At 41.6% G+C, this 18,782-nt stretch overlaps 1 protein-coding gene across 2 annotated transcripts in view; it reads right to left on the reverse strand.

Annotated features, from left to right (window-relative positions):
* LOC110497694 (inositol 1,4,5-trisphosphate-gated calcium channel ITPR2) overlaps positions 1-18,782 on the reverse strand; it is a 165,865-nt gene that overhangs the window by 60,465 nt on the left and 86,618 nt on the right. For both annotated transcript variants that reach the window (XM_036956603.2, XM_036956593.2), the window contains exons 38-45: positions 17,128-17,233; positions 13,591-13,778; positions 12,171-12,363; positions 10,194-10,456; positions 9,605-9,805; positions 8,926-9,036; positions 1,643-1,738; positions 1,458-1,577 (exon numbers count right to left, since the gene is read on the reverse strand). In XM_036956603.2, the coding sequence (XP_036812498.2) occupies positions 1,458-1,577; positions 1,643-1,738; positions 8,926-9,036; positions 9,605-9,805; positions 10,194-10,456; positions 12,171-12,363; positions 13,591-13,778; positions 17,128-17,233 (1,278 nt within the window). The remainder of the gene's footprint in view (positions 1-1,457; positions 1,578-1,642; positions 1,739-8,925; positions 9,037-9,604; positions 9,806-10,193; positions 10,457-12,170; positions 12,364-13,590; positions 13,779-17,127; positions 17,234-18,782) is intronic.

Consider the following 18,782-nt stretch of genomic DNA (forward strand, 5'->3'; position numbering starts at 1 on the left):
GCAGGAGGGACTGGTGCACTTCACAAAATAGATGGCATCATGAGGAATGAAAATTATTTGGATATATTGAAGCAACATCTCAACATCATTCAGGAAGTTAAAGCTTGGTCGCAAATGGACAATGACCCCAAGCATACTTCCAAAGTTGTAGCAAAATGGCTAAAGGACAACAAAGTCAATGTATTGGAGTGGCCATCACAAAGCCCTGACCTCAATCCTAGAGAGAATGTGTGGGCATAACTGAAAAAGAGTGTGCGAGCAAGGAGGCCTAAAAACCTGACTCAGTTACATCATCTCTGTCAGGAGCAATGGGCCAAAATTAAACTTATTGTGGGAACCTTGTGGAAGGCTACCTGAAACATTTGACCCAAGTTTAATTATTTAAAGGCAATGCTACCGAATACTAACTGAGTGTATGTAAACTTCTGACCCACTGGGAATGTGATGAAATAAATTAAAGTTGAAATAAATCATTCTCTCTACTATTATTCTGACATTTCACATTCTTAAAATAAAGTGGTGATCCTAACTGACCTAAAACAGGGAATTTTTACTAGGATTAAATGTCAGGGATTGTGAAAACTGAGTTTAAATGTATTTGGCTAAGGTGTATGTATGTAAACTTCTGACTTCAACTGTACACACTGGTGGAAAAAGACAATTTCATCCATTTTAGAATAAGTTTGTAAAGAACCAAAAATGTGGAAAAAGCCAAGGCATCTGAATACTATACACAAACAGCGCATTTGGAAAGTACTTTTTTTTTTACATTGTGGGAACTTTCACGTAACCAATTTTGGTTTGCATGGCAGATGCTCAGAAGTGTGGTGACATTTACTGATAAACAGGAGCAATAGCTAAAAGGGAATGCTTGGGTTATGTGTGTTATGTGTGTGTATATGAATGCTTGAGGCACGTGTGTGGTATGTAATGTATGTAAATTTGCACATGTGGGGTTACACGATGGGGTTGAGCGTGTGTGTGCAAACTTCTGTATGTGCTCATGTGTGATTGGTGTTATTTTGGAAGTGCAAACAGCCAGCCCCAGAGAGCTCGGTGGTCATGATGAAACCAGTCCGTTGGTGGGACAGAAATACCCTGTCTGACACTCTATTTTGGGTGAAAGACAGAAGTGAAAACCCGCTAGACCTGGTCTGTCTGAATCAACACAGGAACCATTTCTTCCATTGAAAGTTACATCCATTATCACCTGCTGAAATCACACAAAACAAGCCTATATGAATACACCTACAGACATGAATCATTAGACTCACCTGGCGGTGGAGTAAGAGTGTGACACAGGCGAATGATACAGTATGTGAATTACCGTCTTTTTCTGTGCCACTGACTTTGCCTTTGTCAATGGGCCCTTATTAAAGTATTAATACGCAGGTGCACAAATTCTCTCCCACACACACACTCAACCATGCTTGTTATAGCACATGTCATGGGGTTACCTGGTGGGCCAGGATGTAGATGTTGTGTCCTACGTCTTTTGGTTTGATCTGGTCTCCTATAGAGTTCTCCTCAGCTTCACTCTCCAGGCCCTGGGCATATGCCTCCTTCATCACATCCACCTGGAACACACGTTGTCAGTAAAGTGTGTATTTGTGTGTGTTAGTGTGTGTGTGGATTCACTCACCAGCTCCATGGGCCTCATCTTGTAAAGGATCTTCTCGGCGTTCTCGCTGTCATGGCGACTCTCCATGATTGCCAGCAGCAGCTTGGAGGCGTTGTTCTAGCACAGAGAGACCACGACACATGACCATCACATCCTAACCCACTCCACAATCTGTTACCTGGCGGAAACTGACTTCAAAATCAGTACTATACGAAGGCAGAGACCAACCGTGTTGAGCCCCACCTGTTAAACATACACTACCGTTCAAAAGTTTGGGGTCACTTAGAAATGTCCTTGTTTTTTTTTACTTCTCTAGGGTAGGGGGCAGCATTCTGAATTTTGTAAAAAAAAAAAAGCATGCCCAAATTAAAACAGCCTGCTACTCAGGCCCAGAAGATATGATATGCATATAACTGGTAGATTTGGATAGAAAGCACTCTAAAGTTTCCAAAACTGTTAAAATAGTGTCTAAGTATAACAGAACTGATTTGGCAGGCAACAACCTGAGAAAAATCAATTCAGGAAGTATTTTTGTAGTTTTCTATTCAATGCCATTACAGTATCCATTGACTTAGGACTCAAATAGCAGTTCCTATGCCTTCCACTAGATGTCAACAGTCTTTAGAAATGGTTTCAGGCTTGTATTCTGATAAATGAGGGAGTACGACCAGTCTGAATGAGTGGACCCTGAAGTGTCCCAGAGCTTTTTCATGCGCAATCCCGAGAGAGTGCCTTTCTTGTTTACCTTTTATATTGACAACGTTATTGTCCGGTTGAAATATTATAAATCATTTAGGCTAAAAACAACCTGAGGATTGAATATAAACATCGTTTGACATGTTTCTATGAACTTTACGGATACAATTTAGATTTTTTGTCTGCCTGTTTTGACTGCATTTGAGCCTGTGGATTACTGAAGAAAACTGAGTTTTTTGGATATAAAGAGACTATTGAACAAGAGTAACATTTATTGAGTAAATGAATATCTTCGGAGTGCAACCATATGAAGATCATCAAAGTGTAGGGATTCATTTTCTCTATTTCTGAGTTGTGTAACTCTTCTGCTTGGCTGGTTACTGTTTGCAATGACTTGTCTACTGGGCTATGTTCTCAAATAATCGTAAGGTATGCTTTTGCCGTAAAGCATTTTTTAAATCTGACACCGTGGTTGGATTCACAAGAAGTTAATCTTTAAACCTATGTAAAATATGTTTTGTTTTCTGAATTTTTATAATGAGTATTTCTGTATTGGAATTTGGCGCTCTGCAATCTCACTGGATGTTGGCCAGGTGGGACACTAGCGTCCCACATACCCTAGAGGTCCAAGAAAAATATATATTTTGTCCATTAAAATAGATCAGAAAAACAGTGTAGACATTGTTAATGTTGTAAATGACTATTGTAGCTAGAAACAGCTGACACATAGGGGTACAGAGGCCCATTATCAGCAACCATCACTCCTGTGTTCCAATGGCAGGTTGTGTTAGCTAATCCAAAAAAATCTGCTAGCTAAAGAGCCAAGAACTTGAGAGGAATGTATATCTTCCTCAACGAGGACCATCCTGAAGCTGTGCGCCAGAAGAGGAAAGAACTGATCCCAGCCATAAAAGCTGCCAGAGCATGTGGGGACATTACTTACATCCGCTATGACAGGCTCATTGTCCACCCTCCCTCCCAGAAGAGCCAAACCTATGGGTTCGTAGCTTCAACCCCGCAGCACACACACGCCAATTGATTAATAAACTGCTGAATGTATATTTTTTCTATTGCTTTGTTTGCTCTTCTTGCTCTTTTCAGTATTATGTCTATCTCTGATAAGCTACCCAGGAAAGGGATGCAAATATCCCAAATGAATATATGTAGCCTTAGAAAAAAGGTTAATGAAATCATTAACTTGCTAACATCAGATAACTTTCCTATATTAGCCATTTCTGATACATCAGTAGCAATACAGTGATATAACATCTATAGAAGAGACAAATGCTTATGGGGGAGGTGTTGCTGTGTGTGTGTATATATATATATATATATATATATATATATATATATATATATATATATATATATATATATATATATATATATATATATATATATATATATATATATATATATATATATATTCAGGGCCATATCCATGTAATGCTTAGAGAATATCTTATGTCAAGTGTTATTGAAGTGTTGTGGTTGCAGGTTCACTTGGCATATCTAAAGCCTTTTCTTTTGGGATGTTGCTAAGCCAACAAGTGCTAACCGTCAGTATCTAAAGAATATGTGTGAAATGCTTGATAGTCTATGTGATGTAAACAGAGAGGTCTACTTTCATGGGGACATGAATATTGACTGGTTTTCATCAAGCTGTCTGCTTAAGAGGAAGCTTGTTACTGTAACCAGTGCCTGTAATCTGGTTCAGGTTATTAGTCAACCTACCAGGGTGTTTACAAACACTACAGGAACAAGATCATCCACATGTATTGATCACATTTTTACTATTGCTGTAGAACTTTGTTCTAAAGCTGTGTCTGTACCCATTGGGTGCAGTGATGTGGCAAAATCTAGGAAAGCCAAAGTTCCAACACATGGGCCTAAAATAGTATATAAGAGATCATACAAAAGATTTTGCTGTGACTCTTATGTGGATGAAGTTAAAAATATTTGTCGGTCTGATGTGATTAACGAGGAGCATCCAGACGCTGCACTTGATGAATTTATGAAATTACTTATTCCAATTATTGATAAACATGTACCTGTTAATTAAGAAACTGACTGTTAGAACTGTTAAGGCCCCATGGATTGACGAGGAACTGAAAAAACTGTATGGTTGAAAGAGATGTGGCAAAGGGAGTGACTAATAAGTCTGGCTGCACATCTGACTGGCTTATTTACTGCAAATTTAGAAATGATGTGACTAAACGCATAAAAAAAAAGAAGAAACTTTATTATGAAGCCAAGATCAATGATATAAAGAATGATGGAAAAACACTTTGGAGTACTTTAAATTAAATTGTGGGCAGAAAGATAAATTCACCTCAATCTTTCATCGAATCAGATGGCTTATTAATCACAAAACCATTTGATGTTGCCAATTATTTTATTTATTATTTTGTTGGCAAAGTGGGCAAACTTTGGCAGGAAATGCCAACAACGAACAGTGAGTAATTGTATTCATGCATAAAAAAAAAATGAAAGAAAAGCATTGCAAGTTTTAATTTTGTATAGTTAGTGTGGGAGAGGTGGAAAAATAATTGTTATCGATCAATAATGTCAAACCTCCTGGCATTGACAACTTAGATGGAAAGCTACTAGGATGGTAGCTGACTCTATAGCCACTCCTATCTGTCATATTTTTAATCTGAGCCTAGAGGAAAGTCTTTGTCCTCAGTCCTGGAGGGAAGCCAAAGTAATTCCGCTACCCAAGAGTGGTAAAGCGGCCTTTAGTGGTTCTAACAGTAGACCTATAAACTTGCCGACAGCTCTTAGCAAACTGTTGGAAAAAATCGTATGAGACCAAATACAATGCTATTTCTCTGTAAACAAATGAACAACAGACTTTCAGCATGCTTATAGAGAAGGGCACTCAACACGTACTGCATTAACACAAATGACTGATGATTGGTTGAAAGTTACTGATAATAAGAAGATTGTGGGAGCTGTACTGTTAGATTTCAGTGAAGCCTTGATATTATTGACCATAACCTATTGTTGAAAAAAAAAACGTATGTGCTACTTATGTGCTTTTCAACCTCTGCCATAATGTGGATTCAGAGTTATCTAATAGAACCCAAAGAGTTTTCTTTAATGGAAGCTTTTCTAATGTCAAACATGTAAAGTGTGGTGTACCGCAGGGCAGCTCTCTAGGCCCTCTACTCTTTTCTATTTTTACCAAAGACCTGTGACTGGAATTAAACAAAGCAGGTGTGTCCATGTATGCTGATGATTCAACCATATACACATCAGCAACCACAGCTAATGAAGTCACTGAAACCCTTATAGAGTTGCAGTCTGTTTTGGAATAGGTGGCCAGTAATAAACCGGTCCTGAACATCTAAAACTAAGAGCAGTGTATTTGGTACAAATCATTCCTTATGTGCTAGACCTCAGCTGAATCTGGTTATGAATGGTGTTGCTGTTGAACAAGTTGAGGGGACTAAATTATCTGACGTTACCTTAGATTGTAAACTGTCATGGTCAAAACATATAGATTCAATGGTTGTAAAGATGTGGAGAGGTCTAGCCGTAATAAAGAGATGCTCTACTTTTTTGACACCACACTCCAAAAAGCAAGTTCTGCAGGCTCTAGTTCTGTCTAATCTTTATTATTGTCCAGTCATGTGGTCCAGTGCTGCAAGGAAAGACCTAGTTAAGCTGCAGCTGGCCCAGAACAGAGCGGAACATTTTGATCTTTATTGTAATCAGAAGGCTGATATAAAGACGATGCATGCCAGTCTCTCTTGGCTAAGAGTTGAGGAGAGACTGACTACATCACTTTTTATTTTTTATTAATGTCTTAAAAATCCCAAAGTGTTTGCATAGTCAACTTACACACAGCTCAGACACATGCACTTATCCCACCAGACATGCCAACAGGGGTCTTCTCACAAGCCCCACATCCAGAACAAATCCAAGAAAGCATACAGTATTATATAGAGCCCTTATTGCATGGAACTTCCTTCCATCTCATATTGCTAAAATAAACAGCAAACCTGGTTTAAAAAAAATTGATAAAGCAACACCTCGTGGCACAACGACTCTCCCTTATTTGACCTAGATAGTTTGTGTGTATGCACTGATATGTAGACTACATGTGCCTTTTAAAAATGTTTATGTAGTCCTGTCCTTGAGCTGTTCTTGTTTCATGTTTTGTGTGGACCCCAGGAAGAGTAGCTAATGGGGATCCTAATAAAATACCAAATACCAAAATCACTAGCCTGCTATTCACTGGAGTGGATGTGTGGTCGAAATCTGGGTATAAGGATCTCTTTTCCAAGTTTAAAAGGATAAACATTCAACATTGGCCATGCTGTCAATCCAGCATGACTTCTGCCTCATTCAAAACAACTGGAAACTCGGAAATCTCAGACTTCAGAAAGTTCAAGACAACTGGGACATCAGGGGGGAAAAAAACTAGCTCTGACTGGTAAAATACATTTTGATTTGTCATCCAATACGGAATTCCAAGTCGGGGAACTCTGTCCTCTTTCTAGAGCTACAGTGCCTTGCGAAAGTATTCGGCCCCCTTGAACTTTGCGACCTTTTGCCACATTTCAGGCTTCAAACATAAAGATATAAAACTGTATTTTTTTGGGAAGAATCAACAACAAGTGGGACACAATCATGAAGTGGAACGACATTTATTGGATATTTAAAACTTTTGTAACAAATCAAAAACTGAAAAATTGGGCGTGCAAAATTATTCAGCCCCTTTACTTTCAGTGCAGCAAACTCTCTCCAGAAGTTCAGTGAGGATCTCTGAATGATCCAATGTTGACCTAAATGACTAATGATGATAAATACAATCCACCTGTGTGTAATCAAGTCTCCGTATAAATGCACCTGCACTGTGATAGTCTCAGAGGTCCGTTAAAAGCGCAGAGAGCATCATGAAGAACAAGGAACACACCAGGCAGGTCCGAGATACTGTTGTGAAGAAGTTGAAAGCCGGATTTGGATACAAAAATATTTTCCAAGCTTTAAACATCCCAAGGAGCACTGTGCAAGCGATAATATTGAAATGGAAGGAGTATCAGACCACTGCAAATCTACCAAGACCTGGCCGTCCCTCTAAACTTTCAGCTCATACAAGGAGAAGACTGATCAGAGATGCAACCAAGAGGCCCATGATCACTCTGGATGAACTGCAGAGATCTAGATTTTCAGTTTTTGATTTGTTAAAAAAGTTTGAAATATCCAATAAATGTTGTCCACTTCATGATTGTGTCCCACTTGTTGTTGATTCTTCACAAAAAAATACAGTTTTATATCTTTATGTTTGAAGCCTGAAATGTGGCAAAAAGGTTGCAAAGTTCAAGGGGGCCGAATACTTTCGCAAGGCACTGTATGACCTGAAGATAACTGACTTCATAATTCTACCTTGTCGTCGTCGTCCCCCCCCCCCCCCCCCCGAGTTCCCAATTGTCTTGAAAGCGCCATAAATCTAGAGAATGCCAGACTTTGAAGTCAAAGCTAGATGACAGAATCTCCCCACGAAGGACCGCCGCACAGCACAAGGTGAGTCCAAAAATGTCTTGTATGCTGCTGCATGAATGATGTAATATGCCAGGAAGATATGTATACCGTAGCTAAGAAAGTAATACTAAGTGTATGTTGTATAAAAAGCTGTTAGTAGCCCATGTGCATCACCATAATAATTTGGTACCTTTCCCCCTCATAACTTAGCCTACTGTTCTGACTTAGTGGTGTTTAAAAGAAATGTCATCATCGAATATGGTAAGAGCTTTCATTGTCTGCTTATATGCCCCCTTCATTTATCCTACAGTTCTGACTTGGTGTACAGGGAGAATACTGTAAGAACGGCCCATGTTCTGAATTCTGTCGCTGTACATTTCAAAAGTAGTAGTTATATTGACTACGTCTGTCCTAGCTCGCTCAGTAATGTCTTAAATCGAAATTACAGATTGCCTTTTATCCGCTCGTCGTCCCCTTATGCCATATAGTTTGAACGTCTCCATTGTCAGTAGAAACCACATTTGTTTAAGCAAGTCAGCCATATCAGCTGTCTTTTTAAAAGGCAGTAAATGAGATTGCAAGACAATGCTCCGCTGATAGCCAGGTGTAGCAGTATTAAGGTTTTGGGACTGCTGTTGGGACTGATGTTGGGACAGCTTTATGTAGGCTCTAACAGTTTGTGGGCACCATTATAGTGCAAATAATGTATTGTTTAGTTGCTTTTCTGGCATTTATCAACATTTTGGGGGGGAGTTTGCCCCACCAAAATGTACATGCTAAAATCACCACTGCCCTGAGGAAAGACATTTGTTACCTATGAAAGAAAGGAGGAAAGAAGTTCAGTGCATTTGTCCCTCACATCTCAGCAGATTTCACCTTGTAAGGCCATAACACAAGGACAAATGGGTCTTTTAACAAGAAACTGATTCTGAAATGATTGCCATGATAACATGTGTGTAGTATGAATGGCCCACTAATATAGGGCTAGATGGGATAACCTATACAGTATTCATCTAGGTATAATGAACTATTCTCTGCAGCTTATCCAGCTGTTTATATAGGGCTCTCTTAGGGGGGGGGGGGGGGGGGGGTGAATGTGTATGGAGAGGTATGCTAACCTTGAGTTCTAGCACCAGGTCCATTCGATTCTTCCCCAAGGGGTTGATGGAGTTGACTATCAGAGCTATGATGATGTCGATTCCGTTGGACTCGTGCTTGGCTATACAGGACTGGGACAACAAGAGGTTAGTTAGTGAGCGGAAAACACTTTAAAATGAAAACAACTTTCCATTGGAGATATAATAGTGAATTAAAATTGGCAATATTTAAATAGATAGTTCTAATGACAACACCCAACACCCTCGACAATAAGCTAAAACTTCAAGAAAAGTGAACTATCCCTTTAATTAAGATGTTTTAGAATCAATTAGACAATACTGTTGTCAGTCTAGCAGTATTGTAGGCCAAATGTGTAACGTCCCAACCACTTTATAAATTGACATGATTCACATCTTACTGAACAACTCCACATATTTGCTGGCAATGGTTTTCATGGCGATGCTTGAACCACAAAATGCATCTTTGATGGTAAAGTAAGCACAACAACATTATAGTTTTCTGGTGTAACCGGTGGGTGACCCCAGGCCAAGAGGAAATCCTTGTGGTACAACGGTGACATATCATATAATTTGGGTTTCCTAGTCTCAGGCAGGGATACCTCATCACGAGAACGTGATTCCACCTCCGCTACACTGGCACAGTAATGGGGTGACCTGGTAGGTAGTGGTGGTCCCCTACCTGGTTCTCGTGGCAAGGCCCCTGGCAGTACTCGGTGATTGTCTCCAGCGTCTGCCGGACAAGGTCCACGTTGCCCTCATTGATGTAGAGGCCCAGCAGGCCCAGGCCTCCCGTGGTGCTGCCACACATGATGTCCAGGAACTGCAGAGTCTCACACACTAGGTTGTAGTTGGTCTTGTTGTTCTGGTTCCGCAGGAAGTTCTGGATTCAGGGAGGAACCAGGAGGGGAAGAATGGTGGTTAATATTCATAGAATACTAGTATGACATCCTATCTGAGTGTGAGCACAACTGATCTGGGTTTATAGGAGGGTGTGTCAAAATAAAGGTCATGCTTTTCAGAATAAAACCGTGAGACAGATATTGACAATAATACCCGGTTGTTGAAAATGACAATGATTTAGTCTCAGATGATTTTAGGCCCACCTGCTAATCCTTGTTGAGACGATTGACTTATGATTCATGATTCACTCATCATGTGAACATGGTAAACACCATGAAGTTCAGCTTGTGGTTAGAGGACTGTGATCTCCCAATACAGTGCCCATATGCTGAGGATCAAGAAGAGGTTTATTCCATTGAATTCAATACCTGCAGGTTCCTGTTGTGGTTCTCACAGAGCAGCTGGAGGTATCGCAAGATAGGCTTCATGATGGTGATGGCCGGGCTCATCTGGGTCTCTTCCTCTCTCTCCTCGCCCCCTCCCCCGGGCCCATCACCGGCCTGGCCGTCCAGCACCTCCAGGTCTGTGTCCAGATCCTTCCGGAAGGAGACAAAGGCCTTGGAGGTGGCTGAGGACGCCTCCTTCAACTGGCCACGCATGTTGTCTTTCATGTGAAGGGAAGAGTCTTTCACTTGAGGAGGAGAAGAGGAAGGGGTGGGTCACTGAAGGGTTGCACAATTCTGGAAACAATCCTAAACATCCTCAGAATTTCTGGAAAACCTGTGAATTTCTGCTGACTAGGGTTGGAGGGTGATTTACTTTCAAGTCAGACAATTTCACAGTGGAATTAAAATTCATGATATGAAAATGTTGCATTATTTTTTCGATCATGTAACCACTTGAATTTCAATTCCTTTCCTGATATTACTGTATTGAAATTAAATGGACCCCAACCCTGCTAATCACTGTGAGCCAATCCATTCCCATGATTGAAAAACAATGTTTCCCCTTCAGTCAAATTGATAGCAAAACTGATATGAAATCTTATTATTCGAAACAACCACTTTTCTGTAATAATTCCTAAATGACTGTGACCCCTCTGACAACGGGTTAACTATGTAGTAAGCGTTTTTGGTGTATCAAAACAACACGTCTGGGTATAATGGTCCTTTGATAGACTTAGTGCTGTGGCCCCTCACATGGCCCCTGACATGTGACTGCAGGCATGGGGGCGAAACAGGAACAGAGAACCACAGAATCACTCCACAGTGTTAAGAGGTCAGTGAAACTACAGGGGAAACCACACAGATTTACACTGTTTTTACTGTAGTCACATTGCTAGTTGAATGGGTTAATGACCTCGGCCCAGAGAGATCGACTGGGGCCTAAGGAGAGAGAGAGAAATGTGAGCGACCTTTCACCTTGAGTCACTATACCTATGTATACAAAGGATGGGGTTTTAAACCTTTGAATGAAGATGTATATACTACACTGTATTACTGTATATTACACAGATGCACTACAAATGTGCATTTCAATAACAGCAAATATACATTATAGGCCTATTATCTGTATGACTGTATTGAGAGCCCGTTTCCCATCATCTCCATGGCGACCTGTAGGCTCATGTTCAGAGCTGACCCCTCATGGCCATTATGACTCAGCAGCTTTAGAACTTAAATCCCTCTTCACCTCTCATCCTCCCACATTTTCCCCCTCACTATTTAACTGTCTCTACCTTCCACACCACACTTCAGTCTGTGGAGTCTATGTAGATTTTACAATATCTGCTACATCACAGACATGGTCTGGACTTGTTCTCCCATGAAACAAGGGGAAGGCCAGTAAGGAGGGGAAAGACTGCAGCTCCAGAACTGAATGAATAGGTATCTGAATCAAACTAACTTTATTTAGATTTTCCCCACTAACAGTATACAGTCCGGTCCAAATTTATTGGCACCCTTGATAAAGATTAGCAAAAAAGTCTGTATAAAATAAATACAAATACTAAGCTATATTGTATGCAAAAAATGTGCAAATATATTTTATACTAATACAATTGCTCAGAGAAATAGATTTAGTATAAGTAAGATTTGTTTTACTCTAAAAAGATAGGGGTCAAAATGATTGGCACCCCTGTTTTCAATACTCCAGCACCCGACTGACTGTACATCAAAACAGAGAGACATAAATACAGATGCCTGATGGAACCAAATACGAGGTATGGAGGAGAGGATCATAGAAACAGAATGACTAGAATGGCCAAAGCCCCTCAGACCTCTGCAATTTGACAGTACACTCATGAGGACCCTCAATATGGCTGCCGTCCCACCCATCATGCAACATTGACTTGAATGAGAATGTCTGTTCTAGTCATTCTATTTCTATGGAGACAAAGAACATACCTGTTTTCCTGAGCCGGATGCCACTGTGACTGACGTCGACGTCCTCCTCTCTCTTCCTGCAGGTGCTGACCTCGAACATGTTGACGGACACAGTGGCCCGGATCTCTTGCTGGGCCAGACGCATGCGGTCATAGAACACCTTGAAGAAGCGCTCCGACTTCTTCTGCTTGTGCAGCTGGTGGTAGAATGAGTTCTGAGGGGGGTGTTAGGGTAGAAATGTAAACGACCCACCAGATAGTTGATAAACACTTGTATTGGAGTGAGTGTGTGTCCAACCTGAATCTCTCTACCTGCGCACATTTACGTATCTGAGAGAGCCTACTCTCTCCTCACCCACTGTAACTGAGTGAGACTACCCCCTCCTTACCCACCTGTATCTGAGTGAGCCTACCCTCTCCTCACCCACTGTATCTGGGTGAGACTACCCCCTCCTTACCTAGCTCTATCTGAGTGAGCCTACCCCCTCCTCACCCACCTGTATCTGAGTGAGCCTACCCCCTCCTTACCCACCTGTACCTGAGTGAGACTACCCCCTCCTTACCCACCTGTACCTGAGTGAGACTACCCTCTCCTCACCCACCTGTACCTGAGTGAGACTACCCTCTCCTCACCCACCTGTACCTGAGTGAGACTACCCCCTCCTTACCCACCTGTACCTGAGTGAGACTACCCCCTCCTTACCCACCTGTACCTGAGTGAGACTACCCCCTCCTTACCCACCTGTACCTGAGTGAGACTACCCCCTCCTCACCCACCTGTACCTGAGTGAGACTACCCCCTCCTTACCCACCTGTATCTGAGTGAGCCTACCCCCTCCTTACCCACCTGTACCTGAGTGAGACTACCCCCTCCTTACCCACCTGTATCTGAGTGAGACTACCCCCTCCTCACCCACCTGTATCTGACTGAGACTACCCCCTCCTCACCCACCTGTACCTGAGTGAGACTACCCTCTCCTCACCCACCTGTACCTGAGTGAGACTACCCCCTCCTTACCCACCTGTACCTGAGTGAGACTACCCCCTCCTTACCCACCTGTACCTGAGTGAGACTACCCCCTCCTTACCCACCTGTACCTGAGTGAGACTACCCCCTCCTCACCCACCTGTACCTGAGTGAGACTACCCTCTCCTCACCCACCTGTACCTGAGTGAGACTACCCTCTCCTCACCCACCTGTACCTGAGTGAGCCTACCCCCTCCTCACCCACCTGTATCTGAGTGAGCCTACCCCCTCCTCACCCACCTGTATCTGAGTGAGCCTACCTCCTCCTCACCCACCTGTATCTGAGTGAGCCTACCCCCTCCTCACCCACCTGTATCTGAGTGAGCCTACCCCCTCCTCACCCACCTGTATCTGAGTGAGCCTACCCCCTCCTCACCCACCTGTATCTGAGTGAGCCTACCCCCTCCTCACCCACCTGTATCTGAGTGTTTCCCCCCCGCAGCAGGGCGTTGCCTAGCAGGATGCTCTCCTGGAACACACGATCGTTCTTGGTACTGACGATGAGGTCTATGACCAGCTCTGAGGCTCCCTCACTGTCAAGCAGACACTGGATGTCCACCATGCTGCTGCTCGGCTTGTCAGAGTCCTGGACCAGAGTGCCACCTGCAGATAGATAGATTAATAAACACATCGATTGGAATGGGAGAAATGGGAGGACATGATTTGGAACAGACCTGGGTTCTTGTGTTTGTCTGGCTTAATGAATAACGTGGATACCCCACCCACCTGGCAAACCAGGTAGTCTCAAGCAAAAGCTAAAAGTAATTGAATGTTATCAAATAGCATTTGAACCCATGTCTGATTTGGAACCGAGGGTTCGTATTATAACTGTCAAGAATAAATAATAGCCTATGATGACACTTTGCCTTGATGACAGCTTTGCACACTCTTGGCATTCTCTCAACCATCTTCATGAGGTAGTCACTTGGAATGCATTTCAATTAACAGGTGTGCCTTGTTAAAAGCTAATTTGTGGAATTTCTTTCCTTCTTAATGTGTTTGAGCCAATCAGTTGTGTTGTGACAAGGTAGGGTTGGTACACAGAAGATAGCCCTATTTGGTGAAAGACCAAGTCCATATTACGGGCAAGAACAGCTCAAATAAGCAAAGAGAAATGACAGACCGTCATTACTTTAAGACATGAAGGTCAGTCAAAGTGCAGTCGCAAAAACTACAAAGCGCTATGACGAAACTGGCTCTCATGAGGACCGCCACAGCAAAGGAACACCCAGAGTTAACTCCTTGCAAGAGGATAAGTACATGAGTTACCAGCCTCAGATTGCAGTCCAAATAAATGCTTCAGAGTTTAAGTAACAGACACATCTCAACATTATCTGTTCAGAGGAGACTGCGTGAATCAATGGTCGAATTGCTACAAAGAAACCACTACTAAAGGACACCAAGAAGAAGGAAAGACATGCTTGGGCCAAGAAACACGAGCAATTAGACCGGTGGAAATCTGTCCTTTAGTCCGATTTGAGATTGTGACACAGAGTAGGTGAACGGATGATCTCTGCATGTGTGGTTCCCACCATGAAGCATGGAGTAGGAGGTGTGATGGTGCTTTGCTGATGACACGGTCTGTGATTTATTTAGAATTCAAGGCACATATAACCAGCATGGCAACCACAGCCTCCTGCATTGATTTGCCATCCCATCTGGTTTGCGCTTAGTGTGACTATCATTTGTTTTTCAACAGGACAATGACCCAAAACACACCTCCAGGCTGTGTAAGGGCTATTTGACCAAGAGGGAGAGTGATGGACTGTTGCATCAGATGACCTGGTCTCCACAAATCACCGGACCGCCTTCCAGACTATTCGAAAAGCATTCCTCTTGAAGCTGGTTGAGGGAACGCCCAAGAGTGTGCAAAGCTGTCATCAAGGTAAAGGGTGGCTACTTTGAAGAATCTCAAATATAAAACATCTTTGGATTTTTTAAACACTTTTTTGGTGCTATGAGATTCCATGTGTTATTTCATAGTTTGTCTTCACTATTATTCTACAATGTGGAAAATAGTACAACTATAGAGTAGGTGTCAACTTTAGACTGGTACTGTACGTTTTTCCATCAGCAGACTGATCGATAATGTCAAAGGCTGTACTGAAGTCTTACAAAACAGCTCCCTCAATCTCAGCCAATCATCAGTCATTTGTGTAAGTGTTTGTTGAATGTCCTTCCCTTTAAGCATGCTGAAATTCTGTTGTCAATTTGTTTACAGCAAAATAGCATTGAATCTGGTCAAACACAATTGTTTCAAAAAGTTTACTAAGGGTTGGTAACAGGCTGATTGGTCAGCTATTTATGCCATTAAAGGGGGCTTTACTATTCCTGAGAAACACAATTACTTTTGCTTCCTTCCAGGCCTGAGGGGGCACACTTTCTAGTAGGCTTAGATTGAATATATGGCAAATAGGAGTGGCAATATCGTCAACTATTATCCTCAGTAATTTTCCATCCAAGTTGTCAGACCCCGGTGGCTTGTCATTGTTGATAGACAATTTTTTCACTTCTTCCACACTCACTTTATGGAATTCAAAACTACAATGCTGGTATTCCATAATTGGATCAGTTATACTTGGATGTGTAGGTTCAGCATTTGTTGCTGAATTGTTATGCCTACATTTGCTAATCTTGCCAATGAAAAAATCATTAAAGTAGTTTGCAATATCAGTGGGTTTTGTGATGAATGAGCCATTTAATTCAATGAATGATGGAGCCGAGTTTGCCTTTTTGCCCAAAATTGAAGGTGCTCCAAATCTTTTTTACTATCATTCATCTTTGATTCATAGTATAGTTTCTTCTTATTCAGTTAAGTCACATGATTTCTCAATTTGCCATATGTTTGCCAATCGGTTGTGCAGCCAGACTTATTTGCCATTCCTTTTGCCTCATCCCTCTCAACCATACAATTTTTAAATTCCTCATCAATCCACGGGGTTTTAACCGTTTTTACAGTCATTTTCTTGATGGGTGCATGCTGATTAGTAACTGGGATAAGCAATTTCATAAATGTGTCAAGTGCAGCGTCTGGTTGCTCCTCATTACACACCAGAGACCAACAAATATTCTTTACATCAATAACATAGGAATCACTACAAAACGTATTGTATGACCTCTTATTAAGCCCAGCCTTTGGAACTTTGGTTTTCCTAGATATGACTACTATATTGGGATCACTACATCCAATGGATTTGGATACTGCTTTAAAGCAAATTTCTGCAGCATTAGTAAAGAAGTGATCAATAGATGCCGATAATTTAATTCCTGTGCTGTTTGATTATAGATTACAGCCTAAGAGGAAATAACAACCTATGATTACAGCCTAAGAGGAAATAACAACCTATGATTACAGCCTAAGAGGAAATAACAACCTATGATTACAGCCTAAGAGGAAATAATAACTTGTGATTACAGCCTGAGAGGAAATAACAACCTGTGATTACAGCCTGAGAAGAAATAACAACCTGTGATTACAGCCTGAGAGGAAATAACAACCTGTGATTACAGCCTGAGAGGAAATAACAACCTGTGATTACAGCCTGAGAAGAAATAACAACCTGTGATTACAGCCTGAGAGGAAATAACAACCTGTGATTACAGCCTGAGAGGAAATAACAACCTGTGATTACAGCCTGAGAGGAAATAACAACCTGTGATTACAGCCTGAGAGGAAATAACAACCTGTGATTACAGCCTGAGAGGAAATAACAACCTGTGATTACAGCCTGAGAGGAAATAACAACCTGTGATTACAGCCTGAGAGGAAATAACAACCTGTGATTACAGCCTGAGAGGAAATAACAACCTGTGATTACAGCCTGAGAGGAAATAATAAACTATGGAGGCAGGCCACCAGTAAACATTAATGCAGGTTATCTGCTCACTCCCCACAAGTAACGGGGAGCATTGTTAAGGTATAGTTGGGGTTATTCGGGGTCGTGTTTAGTACCTCCAAAGCCTCCAGCCGAGCTGTTCCCGCTCCCAAACTCTGATTTGGAGAGAATCCTTTGATTTCCAAAGTAGCGAGTGAGGAGAATATGCCTTAACACATTTCCCTGCAGGAGGAGAGAAATTGAAAATATTAAATCCTGTTTTATGCCAGACAGAAACATGAACACAGGCAGGCAGGCGCACACACACACTAGAGGTAGACCGATTAATCGGAATGGCCGATTAATTAGGGCCGATTTCAAGTTTTCATAACAATCGGAAATCTGTATTTTTGGACACCGATTTTACCATTTTTGTTGTTGGTTTTTTTGCACCGTTATTTATTCTTTATTTAACTAGGCAAGTCGGTTAAGAACACATTCTTATTTTCAATGACGGCCGAGGAACAGTGGGTTAACTGCCTCGTTCAGGGGCAGAAAGACAGATTTTCACCTTGTCAGCTTGGGCGATTCAATCTTGCAACCTGGCAGGGAACGGGCGAGTTAAATAGTCCAACGCAATAATGACCGTTGCACTCCACAAGGAGACTGCCTGTTACGCGAATGCAGTAAGCCAAGGTAAGTTGCTAGCTAGCAGTAAACTTCTTATAAAAAACAATCAATCATAATCACTAGTTAACTACACATGGTTGATGATATTACTAGATATTATCTAGTGTCCTGCGTTGCGTATAATCTGACTGAACATACAAGTATCTAAGTATCCGACTGAGCGGTGGTAGGCAGAAGCAGGCGAGTAAACATTCTTTCAAACAGCACTTTAGTGCGTTTTGCCAGCAGCTCTTCGTTGTGCGACAAGCATTGCGCTGTTTAGGACTTCAAGCGTATCAATTCCCGAGATGAGGCTGGTGTAACCGAAGTGAAATGGCTGGCTAGTTAGCGCGCGCTAATAGCGTTTCAAACATCACTCGCTCTGAGCCTTGGGGTGGTTGTTTCCCTTGCTCTGCATGGGTAACGCTGCTTCGATGTGGTGGCTGTTGTCGTTGTGTTGCTGGTTCGAGCCAAGGGAGGAGCGAGGAGAGGGATGGAGGCTATACTGTTACACTGGCAATACTAAAGTGCCTATAAGAACATCCAATAGTCAAAGGTTAATGAAATACAAATGGTTTAGAGGGAAATAGTCCTATAATAACTATAACCTAAAACTTCTTACCTGGGAATATTGAAGACTCATGTTAAAAGGAACCACCAGCTTTCATATGTTCTGAGCAAGGAACCTAAACGTTAGCTTTCTTACATTGCACATATTGCACTTTTACTTTCTTCTCCAACACTTTGTTTTTGCATTATTTAAACCAAATTGAACATGTTTCATTTTTAATTGGAGGCTAAATTGATTTTATTGATGTATTATATTAAGTTAAAATAAGTGTTAATTCAGTATTGTTGTAATTGTCATTATTACAAATACATTTTAATAAAATAGTCCGATTAATCGGTATCGGCTTTTTTGGTCCTTCAATAATCGGGATCGGCTTTGAAAAATCAAATCGGTCGACCTCTAACACACACACACACACACACACACACAGAGTGAGGTTCGCTCATTGTTTGTGCTTCCCATCAACAATCAGACACCAAAGAAAAACATATTTTCAATGCTTAATCAATCATGACACAAAGGTTGCATCCCAGATGGCTCCTGTAACCATTA

This window comes from Oncorhynchus mykiss, chromosome 2 (genome assembly GCF_057628025.1).
Source record: "Oncorhynchus mykiss isolate SJ-2025 chromosome 2, ASM5762802v1, whole genome shotgun sequence".
Classification (NCBI taxonomy): Eukaryota; Metazoa; Chordata; class Actinopteri; order Salmoniformes; family Salmonidae; genus Oncorhynchus; species Oncorhynchus mykiss.